This window comes from Mycteria americana, chromosome 2, assembly GCF_035582795.1.
Source record: "Mycteria americana isolate JAX WOST 10 ecotype Jacksonville Zoo and Gardens chromosome 2, USCA_MyAme_1.0, whole genome shotgun sequence".
NCBI classification, from domain to species: domain Eukaryota; kingdom Metazoa; phylum Chordata; class Aves; order Ciconiiformes; family Ciconiidae; genus Mycteria; species Mycteria americana.
Window position 1 is genome coordinate 120515125 of NC_134366.1, and position 22837 is coordinate 120537961.

Below are 22837 nucleotides of genomic sequence, written 5' to 3' on the forward strand. Positions count from 1 at the left end.
TGTTTAGTAGCATGTTAAAATGATTATTTTGATACATTTTACGTATCTCTGTTCTCTTCTTTGAGTGTTAAATTAAGCATGTAGTTTAAAATTTAGGTTGTTTACATTTATCAAAATGTTATATCTGAATTTATTGAGGACTTTAATGAAATAGTATTTTCTTGCAAGTTTGGAAATTCCTTCATTTATTTTAAAGCTGACTTTTCTTCTCCTTAGCTCACTGGCTAGCAGTTTTGCTGTGGGTCATAAATGCTTCTTTGCTTCTCTCCTTTTAAGTTCTTTGAAGACTTGAGCATATGCCTAATTTTATGACTTGTGTCAAGTTATACCAATAAGCGGTGGTACGATCAGGGTCTTAAAACACTTTTTATAGAAAAGAGGAAGACACATGCAAAAATACTCATTTTTAGTCTAACAAATGTGTTGTCACGCTAGTAGAACAGAAAAGGTTTGAAGATGAGAATTTTGCTTGTGGCAGACTCCCAACTTATCCTATGAGTCTTTCGCATGGTGCAGAATGGTATGGCCCTGTCCATGTCGTGAGTCAGTGGTTGTATGTGAGGTCCTTTAAAGTCTTTTCCTATGTTTCACAGTCTCTCTGCTAGATCCAAAGTCATTAGCCAAGGACTTGACTGGACTGAATTCCTTGCTGTATAAAAGAATTCCTGTGTGATTTAAAGGCTCTGAAGTTTGGACTGTGACTCATTCATCTGTCTCAGTGAAGGGACTGGCTGTCTACAGAGGTGTGGCAGGTGGGAGCAGCAATTACTTTAGCTCCACTGATTTTTGCACAGTTGTATATGTAGTAATGTTTTAGGTGAATCACTCAGTCTTGTATTTAGACCTCCTAAATTTATCTAGGTCTTTGTTTCTTATTGGTTGGTTTTTGCTTTGCATTCAGCTTCTCTGTAATTTTGACTCCCCTCTATAACATAAAGATACCAATTTACTTCTTATGGCACTGTTGGAAGATAATCATTAACCGGTGCGAGGCATTCAAATATTGTGAGGGCGGTGATGTAATCAGCTAGAGAGATTCCCTGGATGGACGTGGGGCTTTTGGGATCTCTTTATATGCTGTAGGAAGTCCGGGGGTGGACTCATCTTTGTGATATTTAAAAAACAAACAAACAAAAAACCCCCAAAAACTGTACAGCTGTTTCTCCTAGCCTCTATCTAAAATTTATCCATGTTTGTAAACCTCAGCCCTGGACTACTATGCAGTTTATCAGATTAATTAAGAAAAATGAATAGACTAATGTATTGAAACTCTAATGGCCACATTTATCTTTAGTCTAATGGTATTCACTTTTTCCCGTCTCTGGAAATGTTGCATGTTGTTGCTGCTGGCTTTCAAGGTCTCATGTCTTTGGCTGCTGACAATCTGTGCATTGCTGTTCTTCTGGAGTACTCATGGAAAGGTAACTGGCTTTACTTCCTTTTTCAGGAGGATGGTACTTCTACCAGTTTGGATTTTTCTCTTTTCCCTTCTGTGTTTATTCTCTACATCTGTCTGTTAGAGGTATATTAATCACAGAGGCATTAATTGTTCTAGTCTAAATCTAGGACACTGAATATTATGATCCCTGCTATACAAATTGCCATTTGACACTTCAAATATTCATCTAAATAATTTTAGATATTTCTTGTGGACGCTCAGTCACAATTATTTCCTCTAAACAGTTTCCTTGCAGTTTCAAATGTAATGTATTGCACCTTGGCTAGTAAAGATTTTTATTGTTAAGCTTAACCATAAGATAGTCAGTGACTGTAATTGCTTTTTCAAGACCCTCATGACAGTACCCAGTTTAGCAAAAGACATCAAGTAGTTCAAGCAGTTTACTGAGCATAGTAATCTTCCCTCGCAAAGAGCTAGGATTGATTATTAATGTTGACATGTGTGAGGAAATAAAAAAAACTGGCTCAGAGCTAGTTTATTATCAAAGTTGGGGAGAAAGCTTTTTATAAAATATAAAATTAGCATTTGATAGAGACATAATGAAATCTTCCTGGTTATCTCTTTTAATCTTTTTTTTTTTTTTTTTCATTTATATTTAGGTGATTACTTCCAAATGATTCTTCCAGAAGCACTCAGATGCCTACCTGTAAAATGTTAGCTCTACATTCTTATTAGCAAAACATTGAAAAATCAAACTTCTTCAGGTAAAAATGGCTTCTTCCTTAAAACATGTTTACTAAGCTTCTGAATCTATGTGACCAAATAATTATTTTTGGCTCCATTAGAATAAAGGGTTTACTTCAGATGTAAAACCACAGAATTACAAATAGCAACGGGTGATTTAAAGTGACATCAGTCAACTTGATTTTTTGTAACTGTCTAAAAATGTTAAAGTTCTTAACAAAGTGCCCTCTAAGTAAGTCAAGACTTCTTCAAAATATCTTTGAAGATATCTACTCAAGAATGTTTAAGTCTCCTGATGTTATACAGAAACTAGTAATTCCTCACTCAAACAGTAAGAACTTAAATGATACACAAGGCGGGGACTGTATAATTACTGATAAAAATATATACAGATGTTTTTGTAAGTGCTTTCATATTTTCTGTTTCATACAAGTTGATGGTACATCTTCAAATGAACAAGGCCATATATTGTATTTTAATGATATAACCTCATTTTTACCGCTGTGCTTCATTCTCCAGGGCTTTTTTTGAATAACTGGGCATAACTGATGTTGTTTTCCACTGATCTGAAGTCGAATGAGAATAATTATTAGTGCACTGTTTGTTTTGGTTGCTGTACTGCATTAACTGCACATTTTTTTGAGGTGACAATTCACTAGAGAACTCTGTCCTGTGCAATTATTTCAGTGATTTTTGTGCATTTGAACTTGTGACCAAATCTGAAATTCAAAAATCAATTAAATGAAAAAAAGAAGCGCGAGGTGCTTTTTGATAACATTTTTTACCTCTGTCAGAAAACATTAATTGCTGGTAGCTTTTAATTTGAGCAAGAAAACTAAAGACTAAAATAAAATGTGCCTGTTTTGTGTAATTTATGAGTTTAAATACGGATAGCAGTTAAAGAAGTATGTAGAACATTGACCTGTTAATGACCTGTATTCTTTCAGCAAAATAGTGTAGATTCTGTTACCAAGTTGAAGATACCCACCTAGAATTTTACAGGTGACTTACAGACCTTCAAATCACTGAATCATATTTACTGTTTTGAAAGTCTTTTAACAAGCTGCTCCACCATCTCAAAACCCACTTCTTTAGAAACATACATCTAATTTCTTTTAGGATGTATGTAATAGAAATATACCCAATAGATTTTTTTTTTTTTTTTTTTTTTTTTTTTTTCAGAAAAGTGGATTAACATTTTTTTTTTCATGATGGCTGAGTCTCCATTGTACACATGAACCAAGTATGTAGGGGCCACATAACATATGCATCATAAAAAATACCAGTGCGAGTTTTCCTACAGTCTTTCCAAAATATGCATGTCCTGATTTTCTAAAGATTATAGGGTATCCTTGATCTATCTCTTAAGAATGCTGAATATTGCTGACTGTAATCTTTTCTGTATTTCATGTGGGATACTTGTACTAGTAATTATTCTAATTCAGTTGTAGGTATCCTGTTAGTTCTCAGATGTAAGGTGGATAAGAACGATGATAAACGAAGAAAGGATCCATTAAAGATTTTTGAAGTAACATTCTTAGAGGGAACACCATTTCTGAGCAGTCAGAGGTGTAATGTTTAGGTTAGTTAATTCAGTGGCCATCTGAGAGAATTGAAATTGAACCTCTGAAATATAAGACAGGAGACAAACAAATGGCAATAAAGAAGCTGGAATTGCTAAGGGGAAGATCTTGTGATAAAAGGAATATCCAGAAATCAGGTAGTAGAAATGGTACGTGATGCTGAACCTGGAGGCATTCCCAAGGAGAAATTATCTTTTATAGTGTTCCAAAAAAAGAAAAAACTGTCACCAGATGATTAGTTTGACTTTGACAGTGATGCCATTCTTGAGTTCTTACTGAAACATACAGGCAGAATTATTTAAGCAGGTCAGTGTTTTTCTGTGTCTGTACTTTAAGAATAAGGCCTTATTTGGAGACTTAAAATATTCCAGATTTAACTGGAGAATTCTGTGTGTATGAAATGCTTGACTATGAAAAGAATGAAATAGACTTGTAGGAATATCTGTAGGTTATGAACGTGTGATTGGAAAACGTATTGCATATTGCAAAAATCTACATACAAACATTCATGCTAAAAACTGTTTTTTAACTACTTTCTCTAATTTGCACTGATTAATCAATATTTTTCAAAATACCTCTTGCAGGTGTAAACTTAAACAGGACAGTTAGTTTCTCTGAATTGTGTCCCATCTGGCTGTTGTGCTTCTCACTTATGTTGTAGAAGTTCAGAGCCCACAGGAACTCCAAGCATGGGTTTTAGAAATAAAAGCAAATTAAATGTGAAATATGAAAGTTGGTGGAAAATGTTAAGTTTTGTCTTCTCTCTATGCTTACCCTCCTCTTCTTTATTTTATTACTTATTCATTAATTTATTTACCTTTTGGCCCTGCTGTCACTTTATCTATGCTGAAACATTCCTGTTCCCTCTTAAATCAAAGCCCTTCTGCTCAGTAGAGCTGGGTTAACAGGCCTGTGAAATCAGAGCATAAATTCCTCAGCATTTGAACCTTTGCAAACTAAAATCCTGTGACAAAGTCCGGTGTCGCTAGAACCTATTAGCAGGGCTGTTAGCTTGTGGTGAAAGCAGCGCACCCCGAAATGTCAGGCAGCGGGGCTGTCTCCGAGAGGTAATTGGGAGCAATTAGCTGGTCTCCCTGCTGGGCAGATCGCTATTACCTTTCTCCTCCGTGCCCTTCCCCCTGCTGCCGCTGCAGGGCAACGAGTTGTGGCAGTGATGATTCCCTGAGAGCGTGTGCGGGTGTGTGTCCGTGCGGGCGGTGGAGGCGCGGGGCCGCGCTGCGCCCCGGCCCCCTCCCCGCCCCGCCGCATTGTGGAGGGAGGGACCGCGGCCCGCAGCCGCCTCCGCCGCCGTGCGGGGCCGGGCGCTGTCCGAGGTGCTGAGCCGTGCGGGCGGGGAGCTGTCCGAGGTGCCGAGCCGTGCGGGGCCGGGCGCTGTCCGAGGTGCCGAGCCGTGCGGGGCGGGGAGCTGTCCGAGGTGCTGAGCCGCGCCGCGCCCGGGCGGCACCATGGTGTTCGCTCCAGGTAAGGGCAGCCGCTTCCCGTGCCCAGCCGGGGGAGCCCGGCGGGAAGGCCCCGACCGTGCCGGAGAGCTACTTCGGGGGCTGCGGGGGAGGGGGGTAACGGCTGAGCCAGACCTGCCACCGAGCAGAGACAGGCGGTTTCAGAGAAGGTGGCTTAGCTTAGGATGCGTTTAGCTGTGGAGCTGGAGGTTATGAGGGTCACCCCTGTGGTTCCCATCAGGGACAGGAGCCTCCTATACAAGTGTGCAGGGTACTGTGTTTTTCAGATTGCACAAAAGGGTCAGGAAGGGGGACGTGGCCCTGCAGTGACTGGAGAGTGAGTCCCCCCCCGGCACCCACACTGGTGGCTGCCAATGAGACAATCTCTGAAACTCATGGAGATATTTTACAAATTTCCATCCTGTCCCGTCCTGTGTTGTCCCGCCCCCCCCCCCCCCCCTCAAGTATTTGAATAGAAGAGAACAGAAAGTTTGTTCAGTCCGGTTTTTACTGGAACAAAATAGAAGACTTCAGCAGGAGCTCATCTCTAATGCAAGACCTCACTCTGTAAGGGTGCAGAATCTCTGCTGTGTAGTATATATGTGCCACAGAAGAAGGGAAACTACAGAGAATCTGCATTGGACTTGGTACATTCTGCTTGGAAATAGGCAGTTTGTTGTTCAGAAAGGGATGAGAGGCCCAGTAGTTCCAGGATATAAATGTAAGTCATGCATAATATCTCCTATAGCGAAATGACTTGAAATTAACTTTTTTAAAGATGTATAATTGTCAGTAAAAACAGGGCATCAATAGAAAAACGAAAGTAAAGGCTGCAACTTGACAATGAGTAACTATTAATACCTTTGTTTTGCAAAGCTAACAGAAGTTTTGTCTTCCTTTGAAATTCTATATCCAGTTTGTGAAGGGATAAGAACCCAAAAGCTTTATACCTTCATTAAAAAAAATGATCTTGGGGTTGACTTTGCTAACTCAGCAAAGTCTAATTTTTTGAGAAATTAATATCCTTTTTCAACAATCAGAAGTTCATTTTGTCTCTTTAACTGCCCAGTTGCTGTCTAATTTGATACTTTCCCGTACATTGTGTTTTGACATTGGGACGAAGTTATTTATCTTAATAGAACCACCCACTGGTTTTTGTAGTACACCTTTCGGTATTAGTGGCTCTTTTCTGAACTCTTTTTATCTACAGACTGTCACCATTAACTGTACTCTTTTTTGAAATGCACCATGGGACTGGAATACTGCAGGAAGAGATTACCTCTAAAATAATGAAAACATGCTTATTTTCCCCAAAGGCTGACAATGAACAAATGGTAAATCTTATTAATAACTGCATGAATTGTTCTTTTCAGAACTCTAATCCATAAAGAAAAAAAAATCTGTCTAAATCTGTCTTGTATAGTCATTCTTCTTCGGTCTGCTTTTACTCAAAGAAAAGCCTATGGTTTCCTTGTGAATGTTGCCATAATATACATAGGGTAACTAAGTAGGAATTTGTAAAAGAGATGATAAAGCAATCAGAGGGGCTTTACAATCTCTTGTATTCAGATGGAGCAAGCCTGAGCAGATTGCTTTTTTTTAATTGCTTTTCTTCACTGTAAATCAGCCCTGCCCTGGCATTATCTCTGCTCCAGCTATTAAAAATGAAAAAAAAAATTAAAAAAAAATCAGGGTTTTGTACATCTTTAACATATTCATAGTACTTAAGGACATATGATATAGGAATACTGTAAGTTTACTAAGAAATTGAGTTTCATTTCTTGAGTCAACTTTCTGATTTTATCTCAGTGTTATGACTGACCTTATTTTCTGTTTCATTTATTTGTTGGGGGGTGGAGGGGAGGAAGAAAAAGATTTGTCTATCTATAAAAAGTTAGGGTCAGAATGATGAACATCCTTCCAGGATGGAGGTGGAAAAAAGAAAAGAAAACAACAACAACCAAAAAGAAACTCTCATCCATAAAAAATAATGGAACTTGTTTAACTGAAGACAAAGATTTTGCATATGAATAAGATGATGCTCTCTTCCTTAAGGTAATGGATATGTTATTGCAGAGCACTGAATTAACATGCTATGTTTATAAACTGTTAAGTAGAAGCAGCTTACCAAGTTTAAATATACTTTTTAAAAGACGAAGCCAAATGACTGCTGACTAAATAGTACTTTTCTGTTACACTTCAGCTCTTTTCCCTAAATCTTAAGCCTACCATGTAAAAAAAACCCTAACACCCCCCACCAAAACCCCACAAAACAAACAAACAAAAAACCCCCAAACAAGCCTGGATATTACTGCACTAGATAGATCAAAATTGTTACAAAAAGGCCAGTATTTTGTGTTCAAAACTGGACTTTCTGGCTCATTCTAGACAGTATATTGCTATTTACAGGTATGCAAAAAGCTGCTATTCATATGTGATCTTTCTTCATGCCCAGTTTTAATTAACTTTGAGTCTTTTCCAGAAAAAGGAACTGAGAAAAGTACATTTTTCCTTACTAGGTTTAATTTGACTGGGTCTTCATTGCACTTGTTGTGGTGGTTGACTAACGATAGGTTGGTGTATAGGAAATGCAATCCAGACTCTATGAGATGTCTGAGAGTTCGTTTTACCTGGAGAATGCCCACATGACATGCTGCCCTTACAATGGGGGATGATCCATGTAATGGAAATGCGGACAAGCTACACACTGCAAAGTTTAGTTTCTTTTCTTTTCCTGAATTGAACTGCTTTAGGCAGCCTGAGAAGTAGACAAAAAAGTGTTACTGGTCGTCAGATGTAAGGACGGAGGTATGCATGGGACTGCAGTGGAGAAGCATGAAATTTCAAGGGTTTGGATTAGGTCAAAAAGCAAAGAGAAGTTGTCATTGTTGAATTGGCAGATTTGGCATTGTTGAATTGGCAGATTGGAGACAACAGAAGATAGCGTATTCCAGAATTTAAAAAAATATCACTGCCAAATTAGGTTATAAAAGATTGATAACGATAAATAATTCCACAGATTAAATATCTGTCCTTGTAAGGTAAGGAATGAAGAGTTATTAAATCATTTATTTTTTCTAAAGCATCAGCAAAAACTATAGAACACAGCAAGCTTTCTTCTGTTACCATATCATTAGTTTACAAAGGAGTGATCACTTCCAATATCAGGATTTATCAGATTTAACAATAATTTTAAATGTTGCTAATCAATATCATACTACTTCTTAGCAAATTGCTTTCAGTTATTTTTCCCAAAATTGACCTTAGGCATATTCCATGCTTATTTTCAGCCGTAAAACTTTTTCCAGTGGAAAGATAAAATAAAATTTAAAATAATACTGTTTACTTGTGATTCGCCTGAACAAGTGGGATACAAAGGTGTTTTTCATGCTCCAAGGATTTTTTTCTGTTGCTATTTTGTACGGGTCATCCAAACACTTTTGTCTTAGGCCTTTGCCCTTATGTGTATGTACTGGTATAGTGCAAAGATGGCCTGCATTTTTAAAACTAGCTTGGGAATAAAGTTAGAAACCTGTTAAGAATATCTGAGCTACCTAATGGGTTTTCTAAGCAACTCTCGCTAGAGTATTATTTCAGTGATTATTTTAGTATATTTTGAGAATTTTTCTCTATAATGTAAGACCATAAAAAAAATTACCAAATTATAGAGTCTCATCATTGCAGGCCATCATTGTTTTGTACAGTCAGTACTGTACAAAGCTGTGTTTGGTTGAATAGGAATTTGTATTTTTGGCTAAATAGCATCTTTTAGAAAGGAATCAGTTTTGATCTGAATATGTCAAGAAAGATTGCAACATTTACATTGGCAGCTTGTTTCGGTGTCTGAACACTCCCATCCTTTAAGCTTGTATCTACTTTGAATTGTGTAATTTCATCTTTCAGGTGAATCTTGTTATTTTTCAGTGTAATTTGAAGAATTCCTTCTTACCTGACATTTTCTCCATAACTAGGAACTCACAAGCTTTACTCATGACCCTGCAATCCCAAAAGAAGGAGGAGGAGGTAGAACTCATTTTTGTATCAATATTTTTATGTAAAAAAAGATGTGTGAACACAAAGTTTAAAGATAGACATTAGAGAAGTCAGAATATTCACTGCTCAGCACCTTTTTCTTACAACAGCAACGCCAATAGCTTTTCAACCAGCTTTTCAGCAGCACAGCTGTTCTTAACATTTTTAAGCTAGGAGCAGTATAGCAGGCTTGCATAATGACACTGAAGATCAGAAGCGCATCCTGTACCAAACATTTTAGGAATCTCATTAAACTGCAATTGAAGACATAGCAGCTGCACACTGAAACAGATGTGCTTACTTGTCTGAATAGTCCTGATCTTTTCTAGTGGAAAAGCTGGGAAAGCAACAACCTGTTGTGCTGCAGGATATGAAGACATGAAATTTCTTGATAGCCTTTTTCTTTTCACAGAATCACAGAATCGTATAGGTTGGAAAAGACCTTTAAGATCATCAAGTCCAACCGGCTATAAAGTTTTTTTGATTATAGAGTTACAGGTACTGTGGAGAACACTGTCCACAATACACAGATCAAGACACTATGGAGGGACCTGTTAACGAATGGAGAAATTGCTACCAATAACTTTACTTGTTTGAAAGTAACCTGTTGTGGGATATCTCCAGTGTTTGTGTGGAGTGTGGTACTCTGACGCTCTCAGTTATGAAGTGCCGTTCACCCGTGAGAACAATTGTAGTAAGGCAGGACACAGTCCTTGTCCCCTTTAACTGCTGTGCTACATTCTGCTAATGCTCTCAGTTCTGCACTACCAAAAAAACCCCCAAATATAGCATGTAAGAGTATATATACATGTAGGATTCTTTCTCGTTAGCTTAGTGTTGACAAAGTCCATGTGAGGGACATAATTCAGATGCTACAGGCAAGACTACTTTGCAGACCTCATGCAGTCTGGTATAATGGTCTTCTTGTCCAGAATTTGTGATGGCTGGTAGTGAGTATGGAGGCCAGTTGTCCCCCAAAAGTATCTGAATGCATTTGCAGCTAAGAACTCTCAACAATACTTCAAAGTGTTTGCCACCTGGTAGGAAGAAATCATAGAGGAGGAAATTTCATGTTCTTTTTTGCTGAGGAAAAATTGTTTCTTGTTCTGACCTCTCCCCAATGACACCTTGATCCTTCCCCTGCTGTGAAACTCCACTAGCAAATCTCATTAGTGAGGTGAAAGAAAGTTAGTTCGTAGATATTCAGAAATGTGATGAAATTAGCAAGCTTAAAAAGTAGTCAACAGTCCTAGGTGCAATATTTCTTTAAAGTATGAATCAACATAGTGTTAAAAACTGGTACAGAATTTATTTTTTCAAATTATTTTTGACAGAACTGAAGGCTTAAACAAGTGAGGCTGGCACCTTTCACTTCCATATCACTGGGTTGAATCCTATTCAGGTTAGCAGTGAAAAGAATTCTGTTTTCACAGTGGCTGTGTAGTGGCCTATATTGAAGGAGTTGTTCATAGTTGGGGGATGGTGGTAATAAGTGATACAGTCATTATTAACATCCTTACTGGCACTGTGTGTGGGCTCCATGTATTGAGCAGGAAAGTCAAACAGTGAACGTACAAAAGGAATGAGTTACACTGACCTCTAAAGTTTGTCCCTTCAAATCATTATTCTTCTAGATTAATTGCTCTGTTGTACTTGTTATAGACATAAATAATATGATTCCAACCTTGTAAGCTTTATCATGATAATGGAAATTAAATGCACTTAACTGTAAAATACAGTGAAAGGTAGATTTATTCCTATGCCTTCAATCTTGTCTGTTAAGGATTTTATTAAGGACACAATCCATTGTATTAAGTTTACAAATACTAAGTTAAGCAAAAATTCTTTGCAAGCAATGTATTAATAATTTCTTTATAGGCTTTCTGAAATTATCTGAGTACTGGTTACCCATTTGTAGTGTTATTTCCATAATAATTTGGAAGCTCCTACAGAACAAGATTTATTATTTTTTAAGGGATTGCAATTGGAGCAGAATCTTTACTGATGTTAGCAGAAATGAAAAGCTGACCTGAATAGCCATAAAATGCTTCAGGTTCCTTTAGAATGCCTTGCCAGGGAAGTCAAGGCAGGTGAGCTCTATGCTGCTGTCGTCTGACCCTGCAAATGCCTGTAGTCATGTTAGCAGAAGATGCTGTTTTCCTTCTTCAAGAAAGTCTGAAATTTTCTGCCTGAAGAAGTATATTGAGCCATATTCTACTCAGATATTTCTCTAATGGTAAGGCAAATGTAATCTCCTGTGGATTACTTATATTTGCTTCACTTTGTAGTATGCATATTTGATATAATGACACTGTATTTTCTTACTTTAATCAGTGAATCCACTCGCCATTTGTCAGCATGGAGGGGGTGCATATCCATTACTACTTCTGTTAAATACTGGCAGATTGACATTATGTTTTGTCTTGAAGTAAGTTTTCTTAATAGAGCAGAAAATGTTTCTCTGGGAAGTTAGAGAATTAACTCCAAGAGGGGAAAACAGCATGTCATGGCATCCTGTTGCAAACGGATTCCATCAAGATTACGGCTATGAAAAAACCCTGGTTTTTACTTTTTCAAGGTACACTTTATAGAATCTTTGATTCACTTTCTCTTGTGAGTTTGTGCGTATACATACATACATATAAAATCTCAGCCTCAATTGCTAATAGCTTTATGTACAGCTTTCAAACTCCACTCTCATTCTAAAATAAGCAGGAAAGTTTTTCTATACTGTTTTGTGCATGTGCAAATTTAGATTTTTGTGTGGGTTTTGTTTTTTTTTTGTTTTTTGTTTTTTTTTTTTAGAGATAAGGGAGGGCTCTGCTTCAGCTGAGGTTTAACTAGACAATTTCTGAAATTAGACTCTCTGAATAGTCTGGTATAAATTGAAACACATCTAAAATGTAGCAGGATGTTTTCACTGATGTGCTGGCTTTTGACAGGTTACATAACCTCTTCCCTATTTTCTTCACTTTAAAAAAAAAAAATCAGGTTCAGATGTTGCAAATTTTAATTAAACTCTACATAGTTCTTCAAGACCAAAAACCACAAAGCATTGCAGAATATAAACACAACAGCTAGCAAAATAAACCTTTCATAGTGGAATATGCCTCCATTGAAAACTTTCCTTTCACTTATGCTATACAGTGGTGGATACCAAAAGTCTTCTAACACCTAGCAAAGCTAGGTATTTCAGTGGGGATTTGTGCAAGTCCGCCAATGAGCTTTTTGGTACAGATTCAGAAGGCCTAACTGTTATCTAGCTTTCTGTGCTTAATTTTTTCTTTTTGGCTAGGAATCTCTGAGCACCTGAACAGTAGAAAATAGAAGGCAGAGGGAGTTAGGTGACATATGAGTCACCTGTATCCGTGCCATTGGACCTCTCCCTCCATGGGAGAAGCACAACATTTGATGCAGAGAGATTTCTTATTTCAGTATTTGAAGTGTGTTCCCTAAAAGAAATAGGAAAATTGTACAGATGAAGAGAATTTAAGTTTTTCATTAACTTTGGAGCAGCTGGTCCCAGGTGCTCTTTAGGAATTATCTTATTTTTAATACACTGAACTCTAGCCTAGGAGTTAAAAACCCTCATAAGTTAATGTTAGTTTACAGTATTAGGTCCAGAAATTTTCCTTCTGGGACCAAAATCTGAGTATCACACTTATGGTTTTGGGTGTGGCAGAATTTTCAGTGACTACTACTTTGAACTACATCCAGTCTTCAAAGCTGAAAAGACATAGTCCTTAAGGAGTGAATTTATTGCTATATGTGAAAATACCTAGAAAATATATAGATTGAAGTGTATAATCTGTTTTTAGTTTATCTTAGTAAAGTATGGAAAGAAATCTTACTAAAACATGTTCAGAAAATGCTTAAGAACAGATAATGTGTCTGTAGATTCCAACAACCTCTTAATCTAAAAAACTTCAGAAGCTTCATTTTGGCTGGCATATTTCAAATAGTATGAAATAATTCACTGGATTCTTCAAAAAGATAACTTTTATACAGCAAACAAACCAAAGAGACTTCCAGATATTATTTTCTCTTAAGAAAGAGCAAAACTCAGTGGAAAAAAAAATTACAAAAATTCAGTTCAGATTTAGCTAATGTCTGGATAAAAAAGATACAAAGAACTATTACCCTGGAGATATTATTATGTCCTTTGAGATAGTTTATCTGCATTTCTGCTCTTCTCCTTTGCCCTTCCATTCCTCCTGATTTGTGTTCAGAGCAGGGTTGTTCCAGCTTCATTCTTATAATTTGTTTTGAAGAGCAAAGTAGTCTGTGCTGGCCCCCTTCCTGATACAGTTCCTCTTCCGTGCTGGTTGCACGGCTGGAGTTCAGGAGTGAGGTTTGGGCAGAAAATATAACTGAACCGAGCCATGACTTTTCTAGTGAAGGTGAGTGTTAAAATCCCCTGCACACTGCAGGTTAGGGAATTGGAATAACACGATGATCCTACATGAAAGTACTTTTGGCATTTCTGATACGTTCAGCGTCCTCCCTTCTTCCTCAAGGGATCAGGGTAACGGAGTATTGCCCTCTGATACTTGAAAGCTATCAGTCAGGACCTCACAAGGCTCCATTTTAGAGCATGAGAAACAGTACTGGACAGAATTAACTCCAATACAGTTAAGAATACATTCCTTATTAGTTTTTTTAAGATTAAATTTACAGCTTCATTGTAGGACCTATTCCTGAGGTCTCTGAACTGGCGTCATTACTGACATAGAGAAAAATTGAGTCTCTAATCCTGTTAATAGCTTAATGACACTCATGCATGAAGTTGGCTTTGTGCACATGTGTTGGAAAGCCTTCAGCCCTGGCTGAAGAGAATGGCTACTGTGTTCAGTCATTCTCTATGTCATTAACATGACTCATCAACATTTCCTGATTATGGATGCTGCACAGCCTCATATTTTATATGTCTTCTTCAAATTAGGCTTCTAGTGCTGAAATCCTAGCACCAACCTATAAAGCAAATCGAAGAAGGAGATTTTTTAACCATTTCAGTTCACAGGTTACAAAATATTCGCCAGAAGAGGCTCACCTGGAACTTCCATGCTGTGGCCAGCAAGATGGAGAGATATGTTACTGCCAAATGCCAATGGGAGGTTAAAGAACTGAACTTTGTTTCTTGTAGTAGAATAATATCAATATTGATGCAAAAAATGTTACTGTTAATTACTACAACATATAGACGTACATTATGTCATTACAGACTTGCCAGGTTCTTTAATTTTTTGAAAGATCTACAGTTTATAAACACAATTTAGGTAATATCCTGCAACTTTTTTCCATAAATACAGCTCCCATGCATCCATACTGGACCTTCCAGTGGGGTCTTATCGTCACAGTCTTGCTTACTTATACTTCCATTCCATTTAAAAATTTCATTAGTACTGTCAGCTGGATTATAAAAATTACAGTAGTAATTTTCAATAGAATTGAAATAGATTTACCAGAGAGCAGTATTTTCATTTTATTATTATTAATTTTTATTAATAACAGAAAAAAATAATTCTAATGTTGCAATGCTGCAGAAAATAGTATAGTGGTTAACTATTGCAGTCCAAAGCAATATATTGATAAAACAAATAGTAAATTTTCTGGTTAAAAGATATACCTGCATAATCTCATGTAAAAATGAAGAAAGAATATTTGCTTCATGGCTCTTTCAGGTTCAGAAATTTTGCATAAATTAAAATTGTAGCTAATGGGAATACATTTTGGGTAATTGTGCGTCCTAAATTGCTCAGAAGTTTGCTTAGAGGAATGTGATATTTATTGTTAGTTTTAGATATGGCTAAGCTCACAGCTGTTTAAACAAACAAAAAATTCTTTTTTCCAGAAGAACAGCTTTAGTGGTATTCATTTGCTGGAATTAAACTGCATTTGTTACTCCTGTGAAGCTGAACATAAACTTTTGACCTCTGATGCATGGCCCTTGAGATTCATGGAACCTGTCATATAAGCTAAGCTGTTCTCTTAAAAAAGGTGAATTAAAATTAAAGGAAAGGTGAATTAAAATTAAAGGCATTATTTTTCTCCTGGGAAAAGCAGTAACCCCATATAGGTGAAGAAGCAAAAGGGATAACTGAGGGACATTAGAAGTTTCCTGAGATTGGATGTACATTCATGGTCATGCATTCTCATGCATGACTAATGGCTTCTCAAAAAGTATGGGATAAATTATTTCTAGTCCATGTTCTCCAAGAGTCCAGTGTTCCTTCCTACCACAGCTCATTCACCATTTAGCCCCCGCTCTCTTTCCATATGAGAAATGTTGCTCCTGTTTCATTCTAAATCACTGATTCTGCACCCACTGAAAGGTGTCTCATTCCCCCACAGTTCATTGCCCGCATTAGTGGATCTGGGATGGACTTGCATTTTTGCAAGAGCAAGGTCATGCCTGTGGTAGTTCAGCTTCGTGATAGTATTCCCAACAATCCTATAAAAAGATATGGTAGAGAACTTAACTGCTGATTCAAACAAATGACCTGTTGTTGAGTGTTACTTAGTAAGAGTGTTTATAAGGCATATTACATTTAACTTGTAGCAAGCTGAAAGGGAAAAGGCACAGGGGATATCAACAGAAAGTGCAGGAGACTACTTTGCAGGCTGGAAAGGAAGTGACTCGGGATGCTTTGAAGAAAGTGAAGTGCGTAAATGAGAAAAGGTCCATGTGCAGCCAGAGTGAAGGTCTTCAAGATTTAATCTGTGCTAAATGCTCTTTCTCTGTAGCTGTCATTTTCCATGTATACTTTTCTAGGCGTATTCCACAGTCCAGAAACATCACAGAGTCTAATGTAAAGTCTCCCACACAAGATGTTCTTGGACTTAAACTAATATTAGTTCTAGTAATTGAAATGAGTACTTGGAATCTACTTCAAATGCTTTTATTCTTTTTCCAAACTGCTAGCATATTTTCCTTCATGGGGAACATCTTGAGGCGAGCCAAGGGAATTTTGAGGTAATGATATATGGCACTAGTTTTAGATGAAAATGGAATATGTGACTGATTCCTTCAGTCAGTCCAAGTTTTTGAGGTTCTTTGAATCTCTCAAACTATACTTTAGATTGCAGAACCAGATTGCAAATTACTTTTCATCTGCTATGTTAGTTGGCATAAAACTTACCAAGTGAAAGATAAGGTAATAAAAACATGCTAAAGAGACTTTGTCATGTCTTAATGGTAAAATTGCTACCTTGCATTTAACATCACTTAACCTGGCTTTTTCAGTTCTCTATTTACAGAATTAGAGTGCTGGGTTCCTGTGTAAGTCAGGTGAGCATTTAAAGATAGAGAATAAGTAGAAAAGATTTCCTGACATTAGGAGAAAAAAAGTAGTCATTAGACAAGGATAACTAGTAGGCAGAATGCTGTTTCTGCTATCCTGCAAGTTTTTCCCAGCAATTACTTCAAGTGACCTTTTGTCATGGAATTTTAATTAAAGTAGTTATTCTTTAAATCTTAAAAAAAATAGATAAAAATTAGTTGTATCTTATCATGCTAGTAACTCTTATTTTGATTAGCTAAACACCAAATACTTAGACAACAGGAGCAATGTCTCTGTTTTACCTAGTTGAAAATATGCAGTTCTTAAAATGTGTGATTTAATTCTGTAGGCACTCAAATTTCTGCCTCTGTTTATGTCCACAGCAGTCTGTATTTCAGCAATGTGGAGTTTGATAGATATGTTCCAGCTCAGCCCCTTTGGGATCCTTGCATGAGTCATCTCTGCTTTCCGTAGTCAATCCCTCTCTTCTTGCTCAGGGTAGGTCCAGCATGTCATAAATAAATGAGCTTCTCAGAAAACAGCTTTGTGCTAACTGCTTTCCTTGAAATGAATAATTGGAAGAAGAGGCTGTAGTGGGGATTCTCTTCCAGAGACTGCTGTTTACTCCTTCAGGAAGTGGAAAAGTTGGGTTTTATGGCAGCCTCACCAGCTAGAATCACAGGAACGCAGAAGGCTTAAGTTTGGAAGGGACCTCTGGAGGTCATCTTGTCCATCTCCTGCTAAAGCAGGGTAACCTAGAACCATTTGACCAGGATCATGTCCAGATGGGCCAGCTGTGATGGACACCACACACCCAGGGGAGCTGGGCATTCGTGTCTGACTCCCCAACATGTCTGGATCCTGGTTGGCAGTCCAGCTCCTACACATAATGGTCCCAATGCAGGGTCAGACCTCTACACAGTGTCAGATATCCCCCTCAAAAAGGCCTATTATTTTCAATGTTGCTTTCTAATTTAGGTGGGCAGCATAAGCTGCCAATGGTCTCACTAGTCACATCACCCCAGGCCAACGTCTTTGACTTTCTCCGTGTCCAAAGCCAATTAGCTGTCGTTACCTGGGTTACTATTGCCCTGTGTTACACAGATGTAAAATTGTTAAGTTTGTTTGAGCTGCCTTATTTCCTTTTTGTGCCTACCTAAACCATCAGAGGCAGGGCAGAAGTAGTCCAGATGTTTTGGGTTCTCTGTTCTTGGTTTGTTTTCCCAGCAAATAAAAGAATCATCTATGAGTTAGAGCTGGGCAGACGTAATCTAGGTCTCACTTATCTGAGTGGTGCTTTCAGGCAGGCTTTGCTTCATGATAAGCAACTGAAAAACCTGGGTAGAAATTCACTGGAAAACTGTCCTGTTTCAACAGGGTGTTGCTGTGAATGACCTTCCTAACATAAAAATATTTAAAGTTCAGATTTTGTAGATTAAGTGGCAAGAACCAAGTAAGTAATGAAGCATCCCTAAGGAAAGAAAACTGAGTAACTTTCAATGGCAATGTGCTTAATGACAGTATGTTTTTAACAATAAATTCTGGGGTTTTTATGGCTGTAGGGGTGGGCAAATTTTTCACATTTCATATAACCTCGTAGTTCATTCCAACATACTCATTTGTATTTACAATTCCATGTTTACCCATGCTTTTGTTAATATATTATCTTCTGAACATCAGCTGAGTTGGCTGATCTTTCTCAGCCCAGCAAGAAGACTAATTCATTGTGTAATACAAAGTGAGTTCATATTTGAGTAATAAAGAAATATCTGTACTTTACTGTTAAGTAACATTGAATTTTATCCAAAAAAACACAGTTTCAAGTGCTAAGGAGTGGAACAAACTGAATCAGGGAAGCTGAGTGTGCCAAGAATTCAAGTGATTCAATTCAGTCAGCTTTTCCAGCTTAAAACATGTTTTCTAAGTTTTCATGGTTTTAACCTCTTAATTGTAGACAAACTTTGTCATCTCAGTACAGTTGCAGGTTGTGGGTTTTTTTAATTATTCAATTTCAATAGAATTAAATCACATTTGTATTTTACTTTTAGCCAGAACATGTACAATATGAACATGATAGAAATAAGTATATTTTTTGAAGTCCTTTCAAAAAAACGTGAGAGATAATTCATTATGTCCTTCTCATAGAGTAATCTTTAATTACTTTGCTGGTTTTGGACTCACAGATCATGGAATCACAGAACCACAGAATGGTTTGGGTTGGAAGGGACCTTTAAAGATCATCTAGTCCAACCCTCCTGCCATGGGCAGGGACATCTTTTGCTAGATCAGGTTGCTCAAAGCCCTGTCCAACCTGACCTTGAACACTTTCAATGATGGGACATCCACAACTTCTCTGGACAACCTGTCCCAGTGTCTCACCACCCTCGTAGTAAAAACTTTCTTCCTTATGTCCAATCTAAATCTACCCTCTTCCAGTTTGAAACCATTGCCCCTTGTCCTGTCACTGCAGGCCTTGGTAAAAAGTCTCTCTCCATCTTTCTTACAAGCCCCCTTTAAGTATTGAAAGGCCACAGTCAGGTTTTCCTGGAGCTTTCTCTTCTCCAGGCTGAACAACCCCAACTCTCTCAGGCTTTCTTTATAGGAGAGTTGTCCCAGCCCTCTGATCATCTTCCTGGCCCTCCTCTGGACCTGCTCTAACAGGTTCATGCCTGTCTGTGCTGGGGGCCCCAGAGCAGGACGCGGTACTCCAGGTGGGGTCTCACGAGAGCAAAGTAGAGGGGAAGAATCACCTCCCTTGACCTGCTGGCCACACTTCTTTTCATGCAGCCCAGGATATGGTTGGCTTTCTGGGCTGCAAGTGCATATTGCCGGCTCACATCCAATTTTTCATCTACCAGTACCCCCAAGTCCTCCACAAAGCTGATCTCAATATATTCACCACCCATGTGAATACTGGGGATTGCCTTAACCCCGGTGCAGGACCTTGTCCCTTCCCTCGAGCATATCACATCTTAGTAGTGTCTTCCTTAAGGTAAACAAGTAATTCCACTTTTTGTCTCTGTCTTAAATTTCCTTGCAAAAAATTCTTAAAGCACATTGGGAGTTTATCACAATTCCAGATGTGGACCTCTCATAAAAGCAGCTGACCTTTAATTCACTCTGTTTTATTTGTCTCAGGACATAATTCTTAATATATGGCATTAAAACAGACAGTAAAATACAAATCCTGTTTAATGAAATACTTGACCACAACAGTCAATTAAGAAAGAACTGAGATGAGTATCTTAAAAACCTTTAAAATCAAATCTAGTGATGTAAATAAGCACCTAGGCTAAGCATTTCAATTAACAACCGAGTCTACATTTTCCTATATGCCAATAGGTGTACATCACCTTAATTCAGAATTTTTTTTTTATATCAAGATCAACTTTGAACATTACACAGCATTCTTTATTGTCCAAATCATAATTTGTGTTAGGAGTCAAAATATATCCAAGGAGAAACCTCTTAACATAAACTACTCTTCTTCATTACCAAATGTCAGTAGTCACACTACATTTGTTCTTCTCCAGATTTTAGCACTTTGGCAAAACAAGGAAGCGTCACATAAGAAATACGCATTTGTCAGGTTGCTATAGACAATGTTGTGGCGGTTTTTTTCTGTTTTACCTATAGGAATCTGAGCATTTTTTAATGCTTTTGCAAATATTTTTTTCAAATGTAGCTAAGGATTAATAAACTGACACTTACCAAATTTTGTACCTTGAAGTCAATTGGAATTTGATGGATGAGGGCTTTTAATCTGAAGTAAAAGTAAATAGAAATGTTAATGAAACAGCTTTTTCTCTGCATGGTGGTGAGGGAGAACATGTCAGGCTTGCAAAATGAAGTCCAATTCCCCATCCAGAATCACAGCTCAAGTCAAAAAGGATGTGATTCACAGCTGCATGAGAAAACCCTCCTTCCCTGTCTTGCTGCAAAATGCAGCTGTGCTTGTTTCAGCTGTGAAGCCACAGCTGTCCTCAGAGCTGGGAAGTGGGTAACTGAGCTGCATGACTCAAAGTCTCCCCCTTCATTCAGTCCTATAGTGCTGAGCACACAGAGGCACTTTCCACCCTACTTCATCATCTTCTGTATTAGCAGGTTTCCTGTGTAATAAACTGTTTCGAAGCACTCTGTGGGGTTTTTTTTTCCTCCTCTTTTTCTAACCTTCAGGTGTTCACAGAGTAGCCACAAATGCTTAGTTCCCTTTCTTTGTCGTTTGGTTCTGGCAGGTGAGAAGCCAGGGACGGAGCAAGATGAAGTTAAGCTGCAGAACGCCAGCAAGCAGATTGTGCAGACTGCTATCCTCCGAGCAGTGCAGCAAGTCTCCCAGGAGAGCCAGCAAAAGGAGAAGCGAACAAACAGCAGTACAAGCCTCCAGCTAGAAAGAGGAAAACTAACCAAGAAGCATGAAAAGAAGTAAAGGAGTGGATTGTTTTTTTCAGTCCTCCAGTCTGCAGTGTTTTCAGCCTTCTCTTTAGTATCAGCTGTATTGCTAGTGCAATGTTACTGTTGTAAAGCAAACCAAAGTATAATCACACCTAGGCATAGGGCGAAGCTGCAATAGTCCTCAGCTGAGAAATATTAAGTGCATTAGGTGACTAACTCCATATTTATGCAGTGCCTCTTAACAGAAACAATAACCATAGCTATAAAAGTAGTTTCAAGCACAAGATCTTATGGTATGGACTTATTCTGAAAAGCTTGTTGTCAGTGCACTTTCATGTAAGTTCTGCGTGCAACGTTTACGTCGGTTCAGCTGGATGGACACTTCTCTGAGTTACTGGGTTCACTGAAGCTGTCTTCACTGAAGAAATAGTTTACTGTTGAGTGTAGCAGAGTGCTTTCAGGCTGCCTTGAAGCATGAGTTTGTACTTTACTTTGATTAAACATGGACTACGTGAAATGGCAGTATAAAGTGGATTTGGTAAGTTCTGTGAACCAATTTCTTTTTTCATCTTGGAAAAAAAAGAAGCAATCCAGTAAGACTGCAGTGACTGTGATCTATGACTGTGATCATAGACCTATGATCTATGTATTTTTTTAAAAAAGTTAAAAGAAGTACTGAAGTTTTAGTCTACTTATTTGAAATACTTCTATGCTTCTGCATAAAAATCACTTGTGCCTCAACCATTCCTTTTAATTTTCTTGGTACTGAAAGAAGAGGAACTGATGTGCTGATATGGAGTTCGCCAGCTTTTCCTTCAGTTTTGCAAGTTTGCTGGAGAGAGTTTTACAGAAAGTGAAGACTGGAGTAGCTTAAAAAAAAAGTGTTTGAATTTATTAGTAATATCGAAGGATGGAAATATACTGTGTTTGAATTCTGTCATGGTAGATATTTCTCACCTGCTGGGCATAAAGTGACTTTAGATATTTGCAATTGTTACATAGATTCACCTTGAATAGCACTGCTTTAAGCCACTAATACAGAACTTATCCTTCAACTGCTCTATATAGCTGAAGAAATCCATGATGTTTCTGAAAATACAAATTAAATAAATGTAGCTTTCACTTTTATGCTCCCTTACTGTGATGATGATTGCACTATTATACATCTGAAATGAATAACAGCATATTTAATTCTAGAAATGGCTTGTAGCTCTGCTTCAACTGAATTCTTGTAGTAATACACCTAGAAATACAGAGGGCAGATGCACAGGATCTGCAAAGAAGGAGACAAACTTTCGTAATTGCTTTTCTACTCAGTTAAATGATTCTCAAAGAGACTTTTTGGTTTAAGTAATTGGCTATTACTTACTGTGTCCTACTGCTTGTGTTCAACAATTTCAGGATTCTTCCTCATGGCCGGGGGCTTAGTCATGAATAGCCACATACTGTAATATTAAGCCTTTGAAATCTGCTTGGTTCCATTTTTTTTTTTTTAATTTAACAGAACTGACTCATACATGATAATGATTTAGCTCAATCTTCTTTCACTTAAAAATGCAAAGAAGAATTCAACATGATTAAAGTTGTTCTAAATCCTCTAATAATGAAAACTGGCTTGGATTGCAAGTACACAGTTGTCTCACTTCTACAGACACTGGGTGAATTTTTCCAGCCAAGCAAACTTTGAAAGGTGGGAGTAGTTGGATCTTGAGGCATGTGCATGTTTGTCGTAAGTAATTTTTTTACCATTAGCTTTTTCATCAGTTGACCTTTGGTTGGGAGGTAGCTCTTTTCTAAGCCATCTTTGCATCTTTGCTTTCTGAGAGCCTAAGAAAACTGATCATGAGTAAAGGTTCAATTCTGAAGCTGATGGGCAGGCAAGTCTAGTGGGTGAGGGAGAGCAAGCCTGTTGGAGAGACTCTGTGGTGCAAAATGATGGTTGCCAGG

General features: G+C 37.8%; 1 protein-coding gene across 3 annotated transcripts; it reads left to right on the top strand.

Annotated features, from left to right (window-relative positions):
* Positions 1-254: 254 nt before the first annotated feature.
* Positions 255-21965, top strand: AKAIN1 (A-kinase anchor inhibitor 1). 3 transcript variants are annotated; one of them, XR_012774687.1, is made up of 4 exons: positions 255-752; positions 1359-1421; positions 2059-2163; positions 9709-9737. XR_012774687.1 is itself a non-coding variant. In XM_075495683.1 (3 exons), exons 2-3 carry the CDS (start codon positions 1364-1366, stop codon positions 20922-20924), a joined length of 249 nt encoding a protein of 82 aa, XP_075351798.1. In that variant the 5' UTR covers positions 255-752; positions 1359-1363; the 3' UTR covers positions 20925-21965. The 3 variants fall into 3 exon arrangements, 1 of the variants encoding a protein (XP_075351798.1); XR_012774686.1 differs by lacking the exon at positions 9709-9737 and having other exon boundaries at positions 2059-3294; XM_075495683.1 differs by lacking the exons at positions 2059-2163; positions 9709-9737 and adding an exon at positions 20734-21965.
* Positions 21966-22837: the final 872 nt, after the last annotated feature.